At 41.4% G+C, this 23372-nt stretch overlaps 1 protein-coding gene across 7 annotated transcripts in view; it reads right to left on the bottom strand.

Moving 5' to 3' along the window:
- The window catches only part of gatad2ab (GATA zinc finger domain containing 2Ab), a 102099-nt gene that overhangs the window by 64718 nt on the left and 14009 nt on the right, over window positions 1-23372 (bottom strand). For 2 of the 7 annotated variants that reach the window (XM_043721457.1, XM_043721462.1), the window contains exons 1-2: window positions 20102-20231; window positions 11399-11466 (exon numbers count right to left, since the gene is read on the bottom strand). In XM_043721457.1, coding sequence (XP_043577392.1) covers window positions 11399-11420 — 22 coding nt within the window. In that variant the 5' untranslated portion in view covers window positions 11421-11466; window positions 20102-20231. Of the gene's footprint in view, window positions 1-11398; window positions 11467-20101; window positions 20236-23372 lie in introns of those variants that run through there. The other 5 variants (XM_043721459.1, XM_043721458.1, XM_043721460.1 and 2 more) reach the window with 4 other exon arrangements.

Genomic DNA, 23372 nt, shown 5'->3' with positions numbered 1-23372 from the left:
ACCCACCCCCATATCCCTCCAAACCGTTCCCATTCATATACCCATCTAGATGCCTTTTAGATGTTGCAATTGTACCAGCCTCCACCACTTCCTCTGGCAGCTCATTCCATACACGTACCACTCTCTGTGTGAAAAAGTTGCCCTTTAGGTCTCTTTTATATCTTTCCCCTCTCACCCTAAACCTATGCCCTCTCGTTCTGGACTCCCCCATGCAAGGGAAGAGACTTACTTTATTTATCCTATCCATGCTGCACATGATTTTATAAGCCTCTATAAGGTCACCCCTCAGCCGCTGATGCTTCAGGGAAAACAGCCCCAGCCTATTCAACCTCTCCCTACAGCTCAAAACCTCCAACCCTGGCAACATCCTTGTAAACCTTTTCTGAACCCTTTCAATGAATAGTGAAGACATCTTTAAGGGAAATAAATGGGAAGATATGTATGTTGGATGAGATGAAGTAGGAATGAAGTAATCACAAACAGTCCAAAAAAGTTGGTGTGATCTTTTCTTCCTGGGGTCTAACTTGTATGTCAGAAAGGAATCAAGCTCTAGATAGTTTTTTGCCCAGCTATTAGTCTTGGAACAACGTCATTTCAAATCTACTAAGACTAACTCCCTCTTTCTGATTATCACTTACAGATCTTTACAAGGCAGCACACCTTCATTCCCCATTTGGCTGCTGCTGATTGGAAAATGAGAGAATGCTGACAATTAGCAACAGCAAAGCAGGAGAAATCATACCATTGTCTTTAAACCAAAACATTACTGTTTTTGCCAACATGCTAAATGAAGCAGGTCAGTGGAAGAAATATCTCTGAATTTCTTTTTAAAATGGCTAGTAACACAATGGGACACAGAATCAACTTGATTTCTTAATAAAACTGTCAGTATATAGCTGAGTACATTGTTGGGAGATAGCAAAGGACAGACACAGCTCAAATTCAAACGAATGGAGACACCGAATACTTCAATGAGAAGCACCTTCTTGCATACAGTGAGGAAGCATGAAAGATCTTTATTTGCAACATCCTGGACTGAGGGCAAAATCTTCAACCATGAAACAGTACATCTACCTAAGTACAGTTTCTCAATTAAAGGTTGTATCAGTATCTTTTCTGGCTCAGAAGCAATTACCTATAATTGCAATTTCCAAGTCTTTCCCACACACTCTGACATGACTTTGGATGAAATCTGTATGTTGTCTCAGGTCATGCAAGAGTTATGATGGTACAGGCATATGCTTCAGATTCTGCCTTCCCAATCCTGGCCACTATCCAGCAACACACCTTCCAGTAGTTGAGGATAGGTTTGACAATGACCTATAATGTGTTAATACTCATCATCAGGACTCTCTAGAAGAATGAACACCTGGTTGATGCATTGGAAATTGACAAATCTCAGCACTTTGAAAAAGTTGAAGAATGCAGAATAGCAAGGAGAAGGGCAGGAAAATATTTTGTATGGGATGCCCGCTGCTCAGGTAGTACACTTCAAATTTGGTTTACAATTATTTTTAACTGAATTTTATAACTTGTTAAAAAGACTACTTCCATTGTGAGTTAAATTATCGATTTTGAATATTTTTCAAAGCTTAAATTTCTCACTGGCTTTCACTGGCCAGAACTTACTCATCAGCATGAATCTTTTACATAACCAGCATTTAATCTGGCAAGATGTGACAGATTGACAGCATGTCACTTTCTGGTTACCTGCATACATCTGATAAATGGCTGAGTCACATTTGATCTCATGACATCACTTGGTCTCCACACATGACTCTTCCCACAAATCCAGGCGACACACAAAGCACTTTCCAGAGAACCGACTCGAACTGGCTCCAGACAGAGCTGAGTGCTGTTAACCCTTTGCACCCCTGCACATATTGAGATAATCCATGGGATTGGTGAATGAGCATACATACATCCCACCCATCCAGCAGACATGCCCAAATTGCTCACTGCTCCCGTAGATATACAGATTATTCTCTGCATGCATGCCCTAGCTAACCCCCCTGAACACACACCCACCCTCTCACAAGCAGACACGGACAAAGCAGTTTCCAGTGCCTGTCCCTTGGCAGGCTGACATTCCAAATTCTTACTTTTCGACTGTTTCAAGCATCCCGAGATCTTTGCTTTCCCCTGACTGTTTATTACTCACTTTGTGATTTACTACACTACCGCATTCTCTTTCTACGTGAACGAGTCACACTGGAGTCGAAACTTATTTGGACTTCCATGTTCAATCTTTGAAGAAGTGTTTGTTACCTTTGTGGACAAAGGAGTTATTTTCTTTCCTTTAACACAATAACGCAATTCACACTTCCTCTTCCCACTTGGACTACGTTTTCAACTCAACAAATAAAAACTATTTTGGTAACTTTTAAACAGTATTTTAAAGAACCCTGACCCCTGGGTGTGGGTTTCCTTTCTACAAAAGAAGTACAGATGTCATTGTAATATACCTAATGTAGTTAATGCACAATATAGGCCTTTTCTTTAAATGAAAGTGTGAAAAAGAGAGCAGACATGCAGGCATGAGTGGAGAAAAAGTGGTAGTTCCTGGCATTCCAACTGGCGCTCCTGCGTCATGGGGACGATTAGATTGAAGATGTTATTCAACCTTTGGAAATGGAAACGGCATCCTCTCCAAGTGGTGATAGGAAAAAGACCCTGATACCATAATGAACTTAATTTGCTGTCGCATCAGTCTGGAGTTTGCTTAAGAAAGGATATGAGGTCAGGTGATCTGAGATGAGGTGGGGTGGCAATGATGGCGACGCGGAAGAAAGAAACGTGGAGAATGCAGAGCAAATGAGAATGCACCTGTTTCGATACAAACTTCAGCAATCAAATCCTTCATATTTCTTTTGCTCAAGATGTAACATTAACAGCACTTGTATACAGCAATGGATATCAGCTGTTTTTAAAATCCGAGAAGAACATTTTATTGCAAAGACAGACATGATTTCCTCCTCCTCTCCTCATTCTCTAGCAGAATACAGGACTCCGCATAATATGCTTATTTAGTACAGTTAACCTCTCGCACCCATGGTACATACATGATGTGGAGATGCAAGTGTTGGACTAGGGTAGACAAAGTTAAAAATCACACAATGCCAGGTTATAGTCTTGTTGAACTATAACCTGTTGTTTGATTTTTAGCATCGTACATACATATAGATACAGCTAGATACCTGGTGACACCAAGACTCCTTGGCATGGAACCATGTGTGCCATGAAGTACCAGCCTCAGACCAGACAATATCGTTTCTTATCAGTACAATATTGTGCAGAATTCACCCTGTCTCTCAGGTTGTCCTTTTGAAACCAGTCAACTTTAGAACTCAGTTCCTCTGTCATTTTTCTGTGTGAAATTATGCCTTTCTGGGTGAATATGTTTCACAGAAGACAAAGCAAAATATTATGCCCTGGCTTGAATAACCCGGCACCAAAAACTGGAGCTGAGTTCAGACAGGCATTTTATACACTTTTTGTGCTCACGTGTAATTGATGGCCTTTGCTGGCTGGTCTCCTTGCTTTCATTATAGAATTGCACCTTGGAACGATCATGTTAGCTAGAAATTTGACAACGTAGAACAAATAAGATTATACCACAGTACAGGCCCTTCGGTCCTTGATGTTGTGCTAACTTGTGAGACCAATCTGAAGCCCATCAAATCTACACTATTCCATTCTTGCCCATATGCCTATCCAATGACCATTTAAATGCCTATAAAGTCTACTAGAGTTGCAGGCAGTGCGCTCCACACCCGTACTACTCTGAGTAAAGAAACATTTGTCCTATATCTATCACCCTTCAACTTAAAGCTATGTCCTCTCGTGCTAGCCATCCAAGGAAAAAGACTCTCACTGTCCAACCTATCTAACCCTCTGCATAGATGTCTCAATTAAGTCACCTCTCAACCTCCTCTCTAACAAAAAACAGCCTCAAGTCCTCCAGCCCTTCCTCATAAGACCTTTCCTCCATACTAGGCAACATCCTAGTAAACCTCCTCTGAACGCTTTTCAAAGCTTCCACATCCTTCCTATAATGTGGTGGCCAGAATAGTGCGCAATACTCCAAGTGCGGCCGCACCAGAGTTTTGTACAGATGCAGCATGACCTCATGGTTCCAAAACTCAATCCCTCTACCAATAAAAGCTAACACACCGTATGCCTTCTTAACAACCTTCCAACACATCAAAATGTGAGTCAAGTGTAGTCAAATGCTAAAGGTAGGGTCAGGGAGAGAGGAACAAATAAGCCACCAATGCAATGCGTTTCAACAGAAGTGTTAACACCTCTCAAGTCCAGTGCTGGGACAACTCACAAAATGGAGATTTCCACACCCTGAATCGCAAGATTCCTAAAATCCTACGGTGTGGAAAAAAAGGAAATTAAGGAACATAAATGGCCAGTAGTTCAAGAGCAGATGCATTTCTTTGCTTACATTTGGCTTCAGCATACATGGGGTGATCAAAAGAATTAAAAAGATAATATTTGTGTTATGTACAGAGACCCCACTCAGCTGTTTGGGATGTAAACCATCAATTTAGAGGTAGCATCAGACAGAACCCTTCAATGTTTGAGCTGAAAATGTGTTGCTGGAAAAGCGCAGCAGGTCAGGCAGCATCCAAGGAACAGGAGAATCGACGTTTCGGGCATAAGCCCTTCTTCAGGAATCATCTTCTTCCTGAAGAAGAGCTTATGCCCGAAACGTCGATTCTCCTGTTCCTTGGATGCTGCCTGACCGCTTTTCCAGCAACACATTTTCAGTTCTGATCTCCAGCATCTGCAGTCCTCACTTTCTCCTTCAATGTTTGAGCCCAAGCACAGAAGTGAAATCAATTTAGTTGAGTTTTAAAAGGCACAATAACTCAGATCTGAAAAGCTAAACTGGAAAGGCATGTTAAAGCGTTGTTACCCTATTTGATTTGACGTGGGGCTAGACTCAAAGGTTTGATGCGAATCCTTTCAATGTTATGGTGATCCTTTGCTGCACTAATCAGCAAATGTGGGGATTTACGTAAAAGACTTTCCACTCTGCCAACTCCTCGTATCCCAATGGTGTTAAAATCAAAACACTTCTTCAGCAACTAATTTTCCAGTACATTAAAGCCGTACAACCATTCACAACTCCCTCTGTTTTCCCTTGTAATGCCGGGACTGCTAAAATCCAAACATGATGCCACTTAATTACTAGCTCCAGGTTGCTCATTTTAACCTTGATATGTTGCAACTGGGCCTTGGGCCTTGAACTTTCAAAACAAACATACTTTCAGTCCCAATAATGTTTAAGTTCAGACAAACTGAACTCTTAGAAATTCTAGTTCTGTGTTTCCCTGATAGTTTGATTATAGCAATGTATAATTTAGACATTGTAAAAGTTCAGAAGCTTTGGGTGATTTAATGTGCTTTGAAAGTGTAATATTCTACAAATTTGTTTAAATTGATTGATGAGGCAGTAGTTAACTTGGTAATGAGGTAGTTTTGATTCCCTTTCCTCTTAGATTGTGAGCAATCAGTAATTCAGTAGTATGTCTTTGTTATTGTGCTGGAGTATTTGATCTTTTACGGACAGGAACAAAGAGTTAAAATGTAAAAGACAGGTTGGTTTTATAGGAAAATTGCCTCTGAGGCCGAAGAGCCCCATGAGATCAGAATACAGAGAAGTGTGTTTGAAACCAAGCAAGACAGTCCACTGAAATGTGGCAGTGTGGTATGTTCTTTATTTTAGTCTTAATATGACAAAACTATGCATATCTCAACTACTGATTTGCATATCTGACCTAACTATGGAATAAAGCAGCTTAATAATTCAAGCCAAGACTCCATACCAAGTAAAAGTAGTCAACGTGAACAAATAAACAGGACAGAGAATTTGTTCAAATAACATCCATATGCTATGTTATCACAGAAATAGATACAAGGTAGAGTAGTGAAACTCCCAGAAAGGCAACAAGTTCTGATCGCTTAATGGAATGACTAGCATCACTAAATCCAAGCAGGTATTTACCTGACCTGAGTTTCTAACAACATTTATGTAGAGCCTTTAACACAACAATATATCCCATGGCATCTTACAAGATAATTCTTAAATAAAATTTGACAGGGACCTACAATGGAGATAGTGGGACCAATATCCAAAAGCTTCATCAGAGATTTGTTTCAAAGTGCATCTGAATAAAGGAGAGATAGAAATGTTTAGGGAGAAAATTCTAGAACTTTGGCCTGGGCAGCTAAAGGTGAGAAGTCAATGATGGAGAAATTAAAGTGAGAGATGTGCAAGAAACCTGAATCAAAAGAGTGCTGAGATCTCAGTGCTGTACAGTTGGGGACAATACGGAGATAAGGAGCAACATCGACCAGGAAGAGATTCTGAAAAAGGATGAGAATTTTAAAATTGTGTTGCAGTTTGACTTGGAAATACTGCTAGTTAGTGAGCACGAAGGCATCTTACTATGAGAGTAGACATGGGAAATAATATTAGATGATTTTAAGCTTATAAAGGGTGCAAGGACAAGTTTGGTCAACAGTGTATCGAGGTAAACCAATCTAGAGATAACAAAGATGTGGATGAGCATTTCAGCAGCATTTCTGATGTTGAGGATAGGGCGATGCATTAAGGATGGAAAGTGGTAGTCTCTTTGAGGTGTTATCAGGGTTGGGAGGTACAGGTGTGTGTTCAGCACTCCATTGAGTCAATTAATCACTGGGACAGCAGGAGGGTAAAAATAATCAAAGACAGAAGGATTAGAGAGCAAGGGTAGATAAATAAGGCAACTATCCCACTCCTGGCCATTAAAAAGTGATCCATATTGCAAGCGCTCGCTCTCTGTCACACACACACACACACACAGAGGAGATGGTTCCGCAGGCAGTGTTGTGTCAATATTCTGTATTCAGTTGCCTATTTCTAAAGCAAGTTCAAGTTAAGATGGAATGTCAGCCTTTTAACCACACAACTTAATGTTTAAACATCCCAATAAGCAAGAATGCTGAATCCACCCTTCAGCCTGGCTTCAGGAGAACAGAGTCAGACTTGTGTTATCATTGGACCACTCCTTACAAAATACAGATTGACTTTGACCTCCCTGGTCAGAATGGATGAATGGCAATTGGGTACTGAGGATAAATATGGAATTTTATATATCACTTTTCCAAATCTGTGCTATCCAATACATTGCCCCTATGTTGTAAATTAACCATTAAGATCTGGTAATAATTGTGTCTCTGATCATTAAGGCAATAAATAATCAAAGCCATCAGCACTTGTGCTGTGATCTTAATTCACATGGCATATGCATGCGAACTTTAACCTTTTAATGTATTTGTTTGAGAAGTGGAAAGACTAAAGTCAATGATCAAAGCTACTTGCATCTTCTGAGTGCACTTTAGTTCCTAAATAGTGGTAGCTAACCATCTCCCCTTGACATTCAACGGCATCCCCATTTCAATTTCCTAGGGGTTACCATTGACCATGAACTGAACTGGATTCGCCAAATGAATACTACAATTAAAAATGCCTGTCCAGCCACCTTTAAAGGTACTTTCTAACCTGTAAGCTCTAGTGTCAAGAGGACAGGACAGCAGATACTTGGGAACATAACCACTGGCAAGTTCCCCTCTAAGCCACACAACACCCTAACATGGAACCAGATCACCGTTCCTTCATTGTCACTGGTTCAAAATCCTGGAACGCTCTCCCTAACAGCACTGTGGTTGTACACTACATGCACTGCAGAGGTTCACGATTAAGGACATACTAAGCCTGCTGGCCCAGCTAGCGATGTTCAAATTCTATGAAAGAATAAAAAATTAATAAGGCAAAATAAATAGATAAACTATTTTTACCTGGAGTGTATTATGTCCAAGATGTTTTCCACTAAAATTATTATATATAGCTAAAACAGTGAGGTAGCCACACCCTGTGATCAGTCAGCAATTGTTATTTCAACTAGGAGAAAGTGAGGACTGCAGATGCTGGAGATCAGAGCTGAAAAATGTGTTGCTGGAAAAGCGCAGCAGATCGGGCAGCATCCAAGGAGCAGGAGAATCGACGAGAAGGGCTTATGCCCGAAACATCGATTCTCCAGCTCCTTGGATGCTGCCTGACCTGCTGCGCTTTTCCAGCAACACATTTTTCAGCAATTGTTATTTGTCAATCATTATCTTAAAATTGGCTCCAGTTTTGCTTCGTCCATCCTTGTAGCTCGGATATTAACTTCCCCCACTTTGCACTTGGGGAGGAAACTGCACCAAATTCAAAAAGTGCCATGTTATTAAGGAGGGACATCAAACAAAATGTTTGATCACAATGTCACCCATTCAAGTCAGACAAGAGGGTGCCTTATTATGCAGCTTTGAAAACCTAATTTCCTCAAGCTATTTGCTTTCATATAGTGAATTAGTTAATCTGAATTGAAGAAATTAGATTGATTAAACCCAGATAAACCACTCACAACCACACACCTAGGAAACATTGTGAACTATTAAATGCAGCAAAATTGCATTCAATTATAAGTACAGACCCTGGCATTACCATCAGGTCAAGGAACCAACACTAGTTCCACAAGGCACATGAGTGCATGCTGAAGAAATACAAGGGAATCTAGAAATGAGGTGCTAACCTGATGAAGGTACACAGGACCTACATGCATGGTAAATAGTTGAGACTGTGGGCTATAGATAAATTATGCCATCCTGTGACATCCTGAATGACGGTGGGCAATTAAACACTAACCAGAGGTGGAAACTTTATAAACAATCCCACCTTTAATTATGGCACAGGCCAGTTTGCTGATGCAAGCATTGGCAACCTCCTTCAAATAGAAGCAGGAAGTGAATGATGCAGCACAACAGAGAGGTCCAGAAGGCCTTTGATAAGGTGCCATACAGAAGGCTGCTAAATAAGATAAGAACCCATGGTGTTAGGGGCAAAGTATTGGCAAAGACACAGTGCGGAGATAAAGGATTTCATCAGGATGGCAACAGGTAGCTAGTAAAGTTTCACATGGATCAATGTTGGGACCACAACTATTCACATTATACATGCACAATGTGGACGAAGGAAAGGTGGGCATTGTTGATATGTTTGCAGATAACACAAAGATTGGTGGGGATGACAGGAAGCGCTGAAGTAGCAGGGAAGTTGCAGAAGGACTTGGACAGGCTAGGAAAGTGGTGAAGAAATAGCAGATGGAATACAATGTGATAAATTGTGAGCTTATGCACTTTGGTAGGAAGAATAGAGGCATAGATTATTTTCTCAACGGGAAAAGGGTTCGGACACTACCATTGCACCACATGAGCCCTGAGTTGCTTAAGGAAATGTCCAAGTTCCAATCACCTTCAGCTGCTTTATCATTGGCCACTTCCAAGGTAAGGTCATAAGTGGGGTTTTTGTTGATAACTACACATGTTCAGTACCATTTGCAATAGTTACTGAAACAAACAAACAAACAAAGTCTGTGGTCACATGCAGCAAAACCCAGGCAACTTTCAGGCTTATGTTGATACATGACAGAGGCAGGGAATTCAGTCACTTATCTCACCTCTCGACTCCCCAGTCTTTGAAATCACTACAAGGTATAAGTCACAAAGGCGATGGAATACATTGCAATTGTCTGAAGAAGTGCAGCCTAAGAATCTCGACCATATCCAGGTTGCACAGCCCAGTTGATCAGTACGCGAACCACTACACAGAGTGGCAGCAGCATTGCACCATCGGCATCTTTAATACTCTTGCGATAGTTCTTTCTTAAACATGACCTCCACCACCTAGAATGGAAGGTTCTTGCATGGGAAAACCTGAAAGCCCCAGTGAGGCACTTCTATCTTTATTAGAACTATATCACCATTTCTTCAGTGTCACTGGGTCAAAATTCTGGAATGCTCTCCCTAACAGCACAAGACAATGTTCCCACAACATATGGACTGCAACAATTCAAGGAGGTAGGTCATCATCACTTCATCAAGGGCAATTAAGGATGAGCAATAAATGCTGGCCTGGCCAAACATACCACATAAGAAAGAAAAAATAAAGCAGGATCAAGACCAAAGTTGGCACAGAAAGAAAGACTTACCAGCTAACGCACAACAATTCAGTTTTAAAATCTGATGTACCAGAAAGTGGGCCATCCACTTTCCCTTTCGCGTCTTTTACTTGTGAAACAACAGACAGTCCTTATGTGCTTAATAACTGTACAAGCATTTAATCACCTATACAATCCACTGACATGACAGTCATAGTTAATTGCCCAATGTATGCTCAGTTCATTTGAAATGAATACTTGATCCAAATAAAGTCAAAGTTCACACAAGATTAGCAGTTTCAAGAACATTGCTCCTATGCTACCACTCGCATGTTAGAGCATTTTTAACTCCCTGTGCTGATGAGCAACTCCATAAGGACAATGTTATCCAAAATATACCTTAAGGGAAGTAGGACAAGACACCAATTGGCTAAAGTCCCTCCATGCCAACCTGTTAGAAGACAATTTCAAGTTGGACGGAGACTGCTCAGCATTACAATCAAGGGACTTATTCACACAAGATTGTTGACTATTTTTAAAACGCAAATTGAAACCAGCAGGTTTTGGTTGATTCACTATTAAAGAACATTGTCATTTCACAAACCAACAGTTGGATTACACCACATAATATTTACAAGAACTGGGGGTCAGTTAGCTCAGTTGGCTGGACAGTAGGGTAGCAATGCTGACTAGTGCCATCAGCAGAGGTTCACAATTCCCGCACTGGCTGAGGTTACTATGAAGCATTCCCCTTCTCAATCCCTCCCTTGCCTGTGGCAGGGTGACCCTCAAGTTAAACCACCATCAGTGTTCTCTCAATCTAATGCGAGAGGAGCCTTATTGTCTGGTGAGACTTTTGTAACTGCACTTTACTGGAACATTAATGTTAGCACCCATTCCTCCAGATATTGTGCAACCCATCTTAATCTTAGTCACAGTCCTTAAGGCCATTTATGTTGCAAGATGCCAAGCCACAAGTTCGGCTTCACGACAGGTTGCGTCCCCCATTAAGAGATTTCCCATATTTGACACAGCAATATTTGGATGCTAAATGGGCAACGGTATTAGAGATACTGGGAAAAACAGGCTGTAACATATAGGGCTCATTGCTCCACACTGATGGTAATGTGCATACATTGGTAGATTTCCTACACAGGGGAGAGCATATACAAAGATATCAAAGGAATGCTGGAGAAATTAGCTTGGAGTGTACAGCAAGAATTACTAGGTGAGGTCATAACCCACAAGAACCAAACTCAGTCAGGTGCTACACCCTTGTAAGATACAAAACAACTCAAAACACTGTCATTAATTTAGCTTCCTTCTAAGTTCTAACACAAATACGAAATATCACCACTCACCTGGCAAATCCTGTAGAGCCATTTCCACATATGAACAACCTTGGTTTCCAGAGTAGCAATTTGCCCCCCTAGATAAGAAGAAAAAAGTGTAGCTTTTAATAAGGATATTTGCAATTTTCTCTGTTCGACAGTCAATACAAGCTGATTACAGATACAGTGAACTAGAGACATAACTAGAGGGTGACCTTAGCAGACCCCCAACTCTCTGTAGGCAAAAAATGAAGCCGGGGATCTTGTCCCTCCAAATAGCGCCTTCCTGGCTCTGAAGTTGGAGAAGTTTATCTGAAGTTTTAAAATGCTTGATGAGGTATGTAAATAGTCTTTTGGGACCAACTTCTGAAATAGCTATTCAATGGCTTGATCAAATAATCTTGTTCTGAGACATTCTACAAAGACTGATGATGAGACTTAGTCAACAGACTCTCAAAAATGTTAAAAAATACAAGTAGTTCAAGAGACAATAATTTATGTCTACTGTCATGGAACACATCATTGTTAAAATAGAAGTGGCACTTCACTCTTTCAGCATTTATACAAAGAAAAAATATTTTTCTCTCTAATAAAACAAAAGCTTTTGGGAAACAGTGAGATGGTGAAATGCTCCTCTCTTGCTAAGGCCTCATATCTGTTGACATTGAAGTGTATTCTCAAATTTCATTCAAAATATGGTTAAGATACAGCTTCAGAACTTTGGCTAAAAATCACAACACCAGGTTATAGTCCAACAGGTTTAACTGGAAGCACACTAGCTTTCGGAGCGCTGTTCCTTCATCAGGTGATTGTGAACAATATCTGGAGGAATGGGTATACCCCAGTCCAACACCGGCATCTCCAAATCATCAGAATTTTGGGTTTGACTTCACAATCTTTTATTGCAGACCATGAGAACTTAGAAAATAAGGTGTTGTGGATTGTGCGGGATGAATGAAGAAGAAAGGCTGAGACAGAAGAGGGCAGGAGTATGAAGAGAGCTGTATTTTAGTTATGTAAACAATTAATCATGGATATCCATAATCCCTTCTTGATTATTTCAGAAATTGGAGAAGAAATTTCCAAGTTCTTCAGCCTGAAATTGGTGACAAATTACCTTTCTGAAATTTTGCCTTCCTATGAGACTGAGGAGAAAGTGAGGTCTGCAGATGCTGGAGATCAAAGTTGAAACTTTATTGCTGGAACAGCACAGCAGATCAGGCAGCATCCAGGGAACAGGAGATTCGACGTTTCGGGCACAGGCCCTTCTTCAGGAAGGCACTGATTGAGGGGATCTAATGGTCTTTTCACACTTTTCCACTAAACTATCATCGCTCTCCCCAGTCCCCAATACAATGGCCCAGATATTCTGGTGGCCAGATAATCATTGAGGCAACGGGACCACATGGAATCCCTGAAACACCTGGCTTTGTGGGAATTGCCTAGAAAATTCTGATTGGTAACTGCCTGGTATCTGGAAATGTATTGAAAATGGTCCTTAAAGTCAAACTTTGGAAGCTTCAGCAACCAGTTAAGCTTATAACTGGTCCCCAATTTACAGGTGCAAATACTTATGGTCTACAAGGGTGTATTAGTATTAATTTTAAATATCCAACAAACTCGTCTATTTGCCCTAATGAATGGCTATTTTACATTGGTACATAATACAAAACAACCCTGAATATGAATTGATTTATGACTGCACTGAAGAGAGGAACCTATTCATAAAGTGCTTGTAATAATAATCTATATAAAAGTATAGATAATTAAAAAACCTACTATAACTCTTGGATAACTACTAATTTGGCCATCCTACTTGCTGGAACAGACACCTGTCTGATCTGAAGCCACCATTTGATTTGTCAATCACACTCTGCTTGCTAGACAAGACAACCACTTGAACCAACTGCATTCCCTCAAGTTGCACTGGACCAGGCCAGCATGTAACACACTAGTCGATTAACAATCATAGTCATAGAGATGTACGGCACAGAAACAGACCATTTGGTCCAACTTGTCCATGCCACCCAAATATTCCAACCTATCCAGAAATCAGGAGACAAATCTAAACATAATTATTCTACATCAAGCTGTTAGATTGCCTTGGAAATGAACAAATAAATTCCTAACCTAAACTGGACTGGCCGGGCCATAATTAATTCACTTACTTGGAAAAATATAACTGTTTAAAAAGCTCACTACACACCTTTCCAATTTCTAAAGAATATTTTTATCTTCCTTAGTTGAGGTAGGATGTAAATACCGAGCCAATTGAGAAGCATGTGCACATCATTAAGCCCAGCTCTGATGTACATCCTAAATGAGTAGGCCTGCTGCACTCCTAACTTTCTAGAGTTTCCCATACACAAACGGGAGGGGCACTCCCTCCTGTATGAATCATCACGTTCAGTGGGCATGAGGGGGAACTGGAGAAAAATACAGTCAAGTAGGTTGTTAAACTTATTTGAGATCCTTTGGATACAAACTCTTCCAATAGGGAAAAAAGTGGAGATGTAGAGTAGGATTACTAGAAAACCATGTAATACCTTTTTCACAATGATCGTTTTAAAACTAGTTCTAAATTTAAACCAAGCAAGGCTACTGATAACAGAAGTAGAAAGTGAGGTCTGCAGATGCTGGAGATCAGAGCTGAAAATGTGTTGCTGGAAAAGCGCAGGTCAGGCAGCATCCAGGGAACAGGAGAATCGACGTTTCGGGCATAAGCCCTTCTTCAGGAATGAGGAAAGTTTGTCCAGCAGGCTAAGATAAAAGGTAAGGTGGAGGGACTTGGGGGAGGGGCGTCGGAAATGTGATAGATGGAAAGAGGTCAAGGTGAGGGTGATAGGTCAGACTGGGGTGGGGGCGGAGAGGTCGGGAAGAAGATTGCAGGTTAGGAAGGCTGAATTCGATGGATTAGACTGAGACAAGGTGGGGGGAGGGGAAATGAGGAAACTGGTGAAATCCGAGTTCATCCCTTGTGGTTGGAGGGTTCCTAATCGGAAGATGAGGCGCTCTTCCTCCAACCGTCGTTTTGTTGTGGTCTGGCGATGGAGGAGTCCAAAGACCTGCATATCCTTGGTGGAGTGGGAGGGGGAATTGAAATGTTGAGCCACAGGGTGGTTGGGTTGGTTGGTCCGGGTGTCCCAGAGGAGTTCTCTGAAACGCTCCGCAAGTAGCCGGCCTGTCTCCCCAATATAGAGGAGGCCACATCGGGTGCAGAGGATGCAATAGATGATGTGTGTGGAGGTGCAGGTGAATCTGTGGCGGATATGAAGTTTCCTTTGGGGCCTTGGAGGGAGGTGAGGGGGGAGGTGTGGGCGCAAGTCTTGCACCTCCTGCAGTTGCAGGGGAGGTTCCGGGAGTGGAGGTTGGGTTGGTGGGGGGTGTGGATCTGACGAGGGAGTCACGGCTCCTGCGGTTGCAGGGGAAGGTGCCGGGAGTGGAGGTTGGGTTGGTGGGGGGTGTGGACCTGACGAGGGAGTCGTACTGATAACAGAAAACAGATTAGCTATATAAAGTGAGCCGTTAGCATGGAAGAAATGTTAACCTGAAGATCAAAATTCATGATTTTTGAAAATAACAATGTGTTTATTCAAATACCCTCCTAAAGTAGCAGCCTTTAGCATAAATACATCTATAGATATCTTATAACTTACGAAACATGTAAAAGGAGAAACAGATAGCTGCTCATGTTGAGGATGTGCAGAATGTACATTTTGAGGAGGTTTTTAAGGACAATGAGCAACGTTACAAGGTGGAAAGGATTAGGGAGTTTGAAAGTCAGGGTGAGACAACTGAAGTGTGGCTCTGACATCAGAGGGTAGAAATATGAAGATGGAACACAAAGGAAGTCAGAATCAGAATTCAAAATGAGGAGACAGTTCTCAGTATGATGGTGCTGCAAAGTTCAGATGGAGGGGACTGTAAAGTATGGAAGACAACCTGCAGAGATTAATTAAATGGGAAAGGGTAGATGCAGGGTAACAGAATTTCACTGCGGAGATCAGAAAGAAATTGCAAATGCAAAAATTAAACAAATCATAATAAGCAAGTTAATAAGCAGTAGTTCTGTCAGATCTGAAAAAGGAGAGAGCGGAGTTACTTTGCCAGGTTATTTGTGTACCACAAACAATCGCCTGGCATTACACTTAAATAGAACAAGTGAAAAGGATTCAGTTTGTTCTGAGGAATGGTCTTGGAAATATCAATCCATCTATTCTGCTTGAAATGCTAATATTGTGAATTTTAAGCAGTGAGAAATTTCAAATGTCTATCGTTGTGATGCTAAATGCAGTGTCATCCACACAACTACTGGAAGGTTCAGAGATCAGCAAGGGAAAAGACACACATAACAATTTGTAAGGTATATGAGACTGTGGCTCAGTCACATTTCACTTTCAAAACTGTGAAAGACAGCCATGGACCAGGGACATAACCAGGTTCAAAGCCTTTAACTGCACTGAGTTAGCTAATTCCAAATAAGACAATGATTAAATGCCACAACTGTGATTGGGGAGAGGGAAAACAGGCTTCCAACTGATTGCTACAAAGGAACAGATGGAAGGGAGATGGGTCTAAGAAAAGATCGAAGTGTTAAATATTTTGAAGGAACTTCCCTACTGATATAGGACGTAAGGTGACATAACCTTAAATTTAGGGCCAGGTCTTTCTAGGATTGAAGTAAATAAATGCTTCCTTCAAGCACAAGGTGATAGGAGTGTGGAAGTCAGTAATTGATTTGTTACTGCAAAACAAAACTGAAACCAATAGCTTCCTTTTACAATGCATTTTAATGTTTCTGTCCACATAGCCCAAAAAGAATTAGAACATATTCTAATGCACCTTTTCCTTCCCCTACAAACAGAGCTTCAATCAGTATCAAAAATCTCTTAATCACTTTGTAAATAAAACACACCAGAATGAAATACAAGTCACAGACAGACAAATTCAGAGTATAGCTACAATTGTCAAAGAGTAGCCTTTAAATTACAAGGTTCATTAATCTAGTCTATTCTCCTGATGGTTGAGGTTAACTGACCAGACGTCTGACAAAGTAAACAAAATGGCTGCACTTAACCTCTTGAGGGCCACAGTAGCTGTTCCCTCATTCTAAACTACAATTACAAAATTAAGCAGTTTTTTGCCAGTCAATTTTAAGAGTGATGAAATTAAATTCCCTTTTCTTGCTTTCATTATACTTTAAGAATGTAATTTTCAAAAGTTAAAGCCCATTCCAAAAGTAAATGTAAATTTTGCTTCTTTTCTCCTTTCACGAAAAGAAAACTGAAGAGGTAGGGGGCTAGGCTATGAAACTAATTTGAACAGCTGAAAAATAAAACCTCTGTCACCAAATGCAGCTGTGGTTCTTTTCCAACAATGCACTCACTCATCAGTGTCCCTCACTTCCAGGCACATATATAGACACACACATATACAATGGAAATGCAGAGAACTGCCTGTATCTAATTGGTTTGAAGCTAGATGCTGATAAAGCTCTGCAGTCAGTAACGTAGGTCCCAGGGCTGTCCAATATTTAAATATATGCCACACTTGTAATGGATGCTGTCATCTCTCAGCCAGCCTGGAAAGGAAGCTCTCCAAATTGCAATGTCTCAAACTTTTCTCTGCCAAGGAGAAGCTGGGGTTGGAAACATAAGAAAGAGGACTCCTAGACACCAAGAATGTTTCACCTCCAGCAATTCATCCATATAACTGAGGACCAGCAAGATGACAGAATTGAGAAAAGGCAAATAATCATTATCTCCATTGAACCTGACCAAGGAGTTAAATTATAACCAGCTGAATGGACTGGAGATAGAGCTCATGCTCCTACCATTCTTGGCCAAAAACACTTAATCCTATTATTATTTTAAAAGTTGAACCTTCATTTTTTTGACAATTGATGGTGTAAGAGTGCACAAAGGAAGACCCATGAGCACTGCAGGACAAATGGAATAAGGTCAATTTCCTCAATGAAATGAAGTACATATATTTTTTAAAAGTTTAAAATTAATTTAATGCTGCAGACATCATGGGACAGAAATCTGGTTTGGGCGATGGCATGAAGCAACTAAAATCAAATTTTACTCTGCATCCAATTAATATGATTACCAGACAATAATGAACAAATAATCTAAGACTGCCCACTTTGTGACATTACTCCAAGAAAACATTCAACCCCCACAACCATTACAAAAAGTAATTTACTCCCCACTTACTCTACTGGCTGCCGATTCATGCCTACAAGCACACTAAGGTGACCTGAAACAAAATCCTTACACTATTTTTCTCTCTGAACTCAAAGAGGTCATTCAGCCTACAAAGTCAGTGCTGGTGCGAGCAAATGAAGCCATCTATTCTGATCTCAATTACCTTGCCCTTTCATATAGAATCATACAATCAAATATCTTTGAATTTTCTTCCTTCATAAATTATAATAGAGCTTCTAGCTTTATGATAGGTTATTAGAATATGGAATACTCTGTGGGGATTATAAGTTATCATCCTTTTCATTCTTGATGACACCAGAGCCAATTCTCCACCCATTTATAATGGTCTCCAGTAAATAGAGAGATTTGTTAATTTTGAAAACCTCTGTTCAAATCACCTTTTTGCTGTTCCAGTGAAAAACGATGCAATAGTTTGAGATGTTCTTCACAAATCTTTCCTTCCTATCATTCCTTACTACAGTGGCGAATCTTTCTTATTCTACCAGAGTGTGTTTAAAATTGTGACAGGATCATAGAAATGCAAATTATTTAAATTGAGAACCTAGGAATACTGGGACAGGTGATTCAGCCCCTCAAGTTTGTTTTTTGTGAATTATTGATATTGACATCATTCCAGAGTACTCTGGCTCTAATTTTAAGATTAAACCCCTGATGACCACTCGTCCATTCTTAACAGAGAAGGGAGCTCTCGCCATCAAATCCTTTCATCATCTTAAATGTCTCAATTATATCACCCCTTAATGCTTAATATACATGGTATACAAGGCTAGTTATGCAAATTTTCTTCATTTCATTATGGCTGAAGTTTTGGTGTGAAGGAAGCACATGACAATCATCACTATCAAGTGCTGTTGTAGAACTACATCTACTTTTTCCAGGAGCAAAGTTAGCTGTGTAAGAAAACTGAAAAGCAGCTAGTATTCTATAGGAGCAGGATTAGGATATTCAGATCCTGGAGCCTGTTCTACCAAAGCTGATTATCTATCTCAACATCCTAGTCCTGTGCTATACCCAGATCCCTTGATATCATTATTAACTAGAATTCTATCAACCTCAATCTTGAACTTAATGACTGAGCTTCTGTGGATCTCAGGGATCTGGAATCCAAAAGATTCACCACTCAAGTGGCGTTTCTCCTTCATTTATTCCTAAATGGCTTGCCTTTTATTTGGACACTATAGGAGGGAAGGGTTACTGCAATAACGTTGCTGAAACAACTGCAGAAGTTAAATGCCTAAGACCAGATCATCTGCCCATGCCCTCAACTAGAAGCAAACAGATGCCATGGGAAAGTCTAGACAAAGGAAATAAAGATAAAAATGTCTTAAAAGAACCAATAGTGAAAGCTCAAATTACTTCATAATAACTAACTGTAAACAGTTTATCTTGGAGCTATCTTTGCAAGCTTCCAGATTGGCAGCCTCTACTTTAACCATTGCACATAATAGATATTACAGTTTGTAACTTCTAGAAGATGGAAAAAAAAAATCAACTGAGGGGAAAAGATGACCATTCAATATCCAACTCCAACAAAACGTGGCTGCATGCCATATAACCCAGGAACAGTCATAGCTTTGATCCAGTGTGTATGGAGTGAACTGATCTCAGAGCAGTCTGGCATTACAAAAAAACCTCAGTCTGTTTTTTTTTCCCCCCAGAGGAGAGAAGGGAAGAAAAAAGCAAAGGAGAAAAGATGAAACTGTAGCCAGTATTTCTGATATTCACAAAAGCATATGCATGGACATCGAGATAAACAATTTCCAATCATCACTGTAAAGCCAATACCTAAACTAAGGCCTGAAGAACAGCCACTTGGACAATGTTCAGGAAGTGGTTGGGCACATGGCCAGAAATATGGTATGTTGGTGCAGGAGGAAGACAGGATAAAAATCTGTAGATAGGGATGGGCAGAAGAGTGAAGAGAAAGTAGGGTGGTTGGGGTGAGAAACAGGACTGGAGGACAAAGATGTGGAGGTATGACGAGGGCATTAAGTACAGATTATAAATCAATAAAGTCGTTTTAAAACAGATATACAATAGACCACAAAGAAACACACTGCAAATTATGCTGAGTTCTGGAACAGTACCCAGACTCATTAACCCAGAGCATGTGTGATAGGGTGGGTGGGACAAAAAGAAGACTCTTATTTTGACACTGACAAGGTCTGGCTACCAGCTGAGTTAAGTGCCACGACTGGGGCTCAAGAATGGAGATAGTGGGGTGGAGAGAAGGAAAGAAAAACTCCCCATCGCACAAGCCCCTCAAACTCTTGGCTCGTTCCCAGCCCTGAAACCTCCTCCTGCCTCTCTCCTTTCAAAGGGAAACTGCTAGTGTCTGAGTGTTGGGGCAGTTTCTTTTGAACACATTGCAGTGTGCTTTCCCGCAGCACACACTCCTCTGTGGAGAAGGTGGGGGGAGTGGGTGAGGGGGGGTAAGGGGGGGGGGGGGGGTAGAGGTCCCTTTAAATCACACAAGTCACTCAATGTAACAAACCGCACCTACCGGCGGCCCAATGTGGCGGTCTGGCCAGGTTTGCAGGCGCTTTCCCCCAGCCTAGTCCCACTCCAGCCAGGCCGTGCCCACACTCTCCCTCTCCCACACCAGCCCGGGTACTCCTCCTCCCCGAGCACCGGTCACTCGGCGACAGGAACAAGTCCCCCGGTACTCGAGGTGGACCGCCGAACAACGCGCATGCGCGGGCCCACTCCCTCACCCCCCCAATCACTCTCTTAAAGGGACAGTGCACCTCACAGGGGAGCAGGAACGTGCTCAGCAAAAACTCCATACCCATATTGATTGCACACACACACACGTATACAATGCGACCCGTCTACTCTCTTTAATAGCCACCCCTTCCAGCTTAGAGTCACAGAGGCCCGCAGCACAGAAAAGCCCCTTCGGCCTGTCAAGTCTGCTCCAGCTAAAAAATATTAACTATTCCAATTACCCTAACTATTCTAAATAATCATAACTATTATAATCCCATTTTTCTGCACAGCCTTGTATGCCTTGGTATCACAAGTAAGCATCTAAATGCTTCTTAAACGTCATGAAGATTTCTACCTCTATCACTCTTTCAGGCACTAAGTTCCAGATTCCCACCACCCTCTGGGTGAAAAACGGTTTTCCTCACATCACCTCTAAACTTCGGTCCCTTACCTTAATTCTACGTCATTGATTTCTCCAGCAAGGGGAAAAGTCTTTGTCCAGCCTACCTGTGTCCCTGATAATTTTATGTGTCTCAACAAATTCGACCCCATTCTCCTCTGCTCCAAAGAAGACCAGTCTGTCCAATCTTTCTTCATAACTACAACTCTCCTGCCCAGGCAACATATTGGTAAATCTCCTCTGCACCCTTTCTAGTGCCATCACAACCCACCTATAAAGTGATTTCTTGAAATGTACACAGTACTCCAGCTGTAACCTAAACAACGTTTCATACAGTTCCAACATAATCACCTTGCTCTTAAACTGTTTACATTGGTTAATAAAGGTTAACTATGGTGAACTATCCCATGTGCTTTCCTAACCACTTTGTCTACCTGTCCTTCTAGGTTAAGGAACCGATGGTCAGGCATACCAAGGTCTCTGATCCTTGGTGCTCTCCAGGGTCCTACCATACATCATGTATTCTTTTGCCTAGTTTCCACCTTAAGCAGCAGATTCCCTCACCCCAGTCTCTCCTTAAATGCTATTCGTTTTCACCTGGCAACACATACTGCCTCCTTACCACTTTCTAGGTTGCAATGACTGAAAATTTTGAACGTTGGAAAACATTTCACAGGATTTCTTAAATGTACAATCATGGTGATTAAGCTGATGATGCAAGAACTTGGTCAAATATGAAGGGCCTAAAGAGAGAGGTCAAGGGGTTTATGGAGGTACACCAGTGTGATTAAAATAGAGATGAGGGGTGGGCAGGGGACCGTCCATCGATGTTATGCCAGTGAATTTGATACAAAAGTGTGGGGGTAATGCAGAACAAATTAATTTGGAGGTGTAGAGTGTGTGGGCAGCTTGAGATTACCTGAATGCAAGAATTTACAATTTTAAATGTGTGGTGTTCTGGTGAACCAGGAGAAAATGCACGTGAAGGATAAGCAGCAACGGTAGAGTGTAGGTTAGATTGGAAAGCACGGAGATCAGGGTAACAAAGAGAATGTAGACTTCAGAAGCAGAGATATATGAAATAGAAACAGCAGTACACCATACAGCTCCTTGAGCTTGCTCTACCATTCAAAAGATCATAGCTGATGTACTTCCATAGTCCTCACCTACACTAAATAACTTCAATTTCCCTGCCTAACAAGAATCTAACTACTTCGGTCTTAGAAATATCCACTGACTCCACCTTCTTAAACAGAGTGTTCTAAAGTCATGTATCCCTCAGAAAAAAATCCTCATTGTGGTCCTGAAAAAGTGATCCTTATTCTTGAAGCAGCATCCCCTCATACTTGGCTGACCAACAGGAGGAGATATCCTTGTCAAATGAGCTAAGGGAGGAGCAGCGGTAAGTGACATTGTATAGAAGAAACTAGACAACCTTGAGATGCAGATGACATGGAGTCAGAAAGTTAGTTTGTGAATGCTGAGATCATGCACAATCTGCTTTAGCCAGGAGCAGGGAGAAGAGTGTAGGTGTGCGTGGGTGTGTGGTGTTGGGAAAAGACACAGCTATGGGGCAAAGGTCCAGTCTGTGGTGGTGAGGGATGAGTGAGGTGTGTAATACCTTTCTGGTGGTGGGAAGATGAGAGATGAAAAAATTTAAAATTCTTAGATCGTACTCCTGCCCTTGGTGCAGCAATCCCTTCTGGAATCTGAAGGACAGCACAAGCTGTTGACTGGTTGGATTCTGAACAATGATCACTTTGGCAAGGTAACAAGGTAACAAGAGAACAATCCATGGAAGCATGCAACTTCAGGAGTAAAGGAAGGGGGTTGGGAAAGAAACCATGCTGTTTTCTCAGTAAAACAAAAGCTTGCTTATTATCCCTTAGAGAACATCATCAAGCTGGGGGTCATTTGTTTTAATATTCCTGATCAACCCCTGCCCCGACTCTCTGTAGGTTTAATTTTTAAAAAGTTTTTTTCTAGTTTGTGAACACAGTCACAGTAAACAGTGGGAGGGAAGGAGCCACCAAAGATTCTCATTTTTGAATGGTCTCTTCTGGAAGTTGACCCTTGAGAAGTTGTGAGGAAGGGTCACTCAATCCTGAAACGTTAACCCTGATTTCTCTTCACAGATGATACCAGACCTGCAGAGCTTTTCCAGTTTTTGTTTCTGTCTGCTGGACATGGTCTGGCTGCGTTTTAATGGCCGCCTTTTCCTTCCCCACAACCTCCTCCACTCCACTGCACACCCCTTTGCCCACCCCCCTCCCCCATCCCCAAATCAAACAGCCAATATTCAGGCTTATTGGAAAAAATGCTAAATTAATGAACTGATAGAAAGTATCTCAACACAAGTCTTTGCTCTTAGAGGTTTTTTAAAAAAATCTTACTTTTCTTAGTTGAGACAGAGAATTGACAATGAGGAGAAAGTGAGGTCTGCAGATGCTGGAGATCAGAGATGGAAATGTGTTGCTGGAAAAGCGCAGCAGGTCAGGCAGCATCCAGGGAACAGGAGAATCGACGTTTCGGGCATTAGCCCTTCTTCAGGAATGAGGAAAGTTGGTCCAGCAGGCTAAGATAAAAGGTAGGGTGGAGGGACTTGGGGGAGGGGCGTCGGAAATGTGATAGGTGGAAAGAGGTCAAGGTGAGGGTGATAGGTCAG

Source organism: Chiloscyllium plagiosum, chromosome 31, assembly GCF_004010195.1.
Source record: "Chiloscyllium plagiosum isolate BGI_BamShark_2017 chromosome 31, ASM401019v2, whole genome shotgun sequence".
NCBI lineage: Eukaryota > Metazoa > Chordata > Chondrichthyes > Orectolobiformes > Hemiscylliidae > Chiloscyllium > Chiloscyllium plagiosum.
This window is presented reverse-complemented; position numbering and strand designations above follow the sequence as displayed.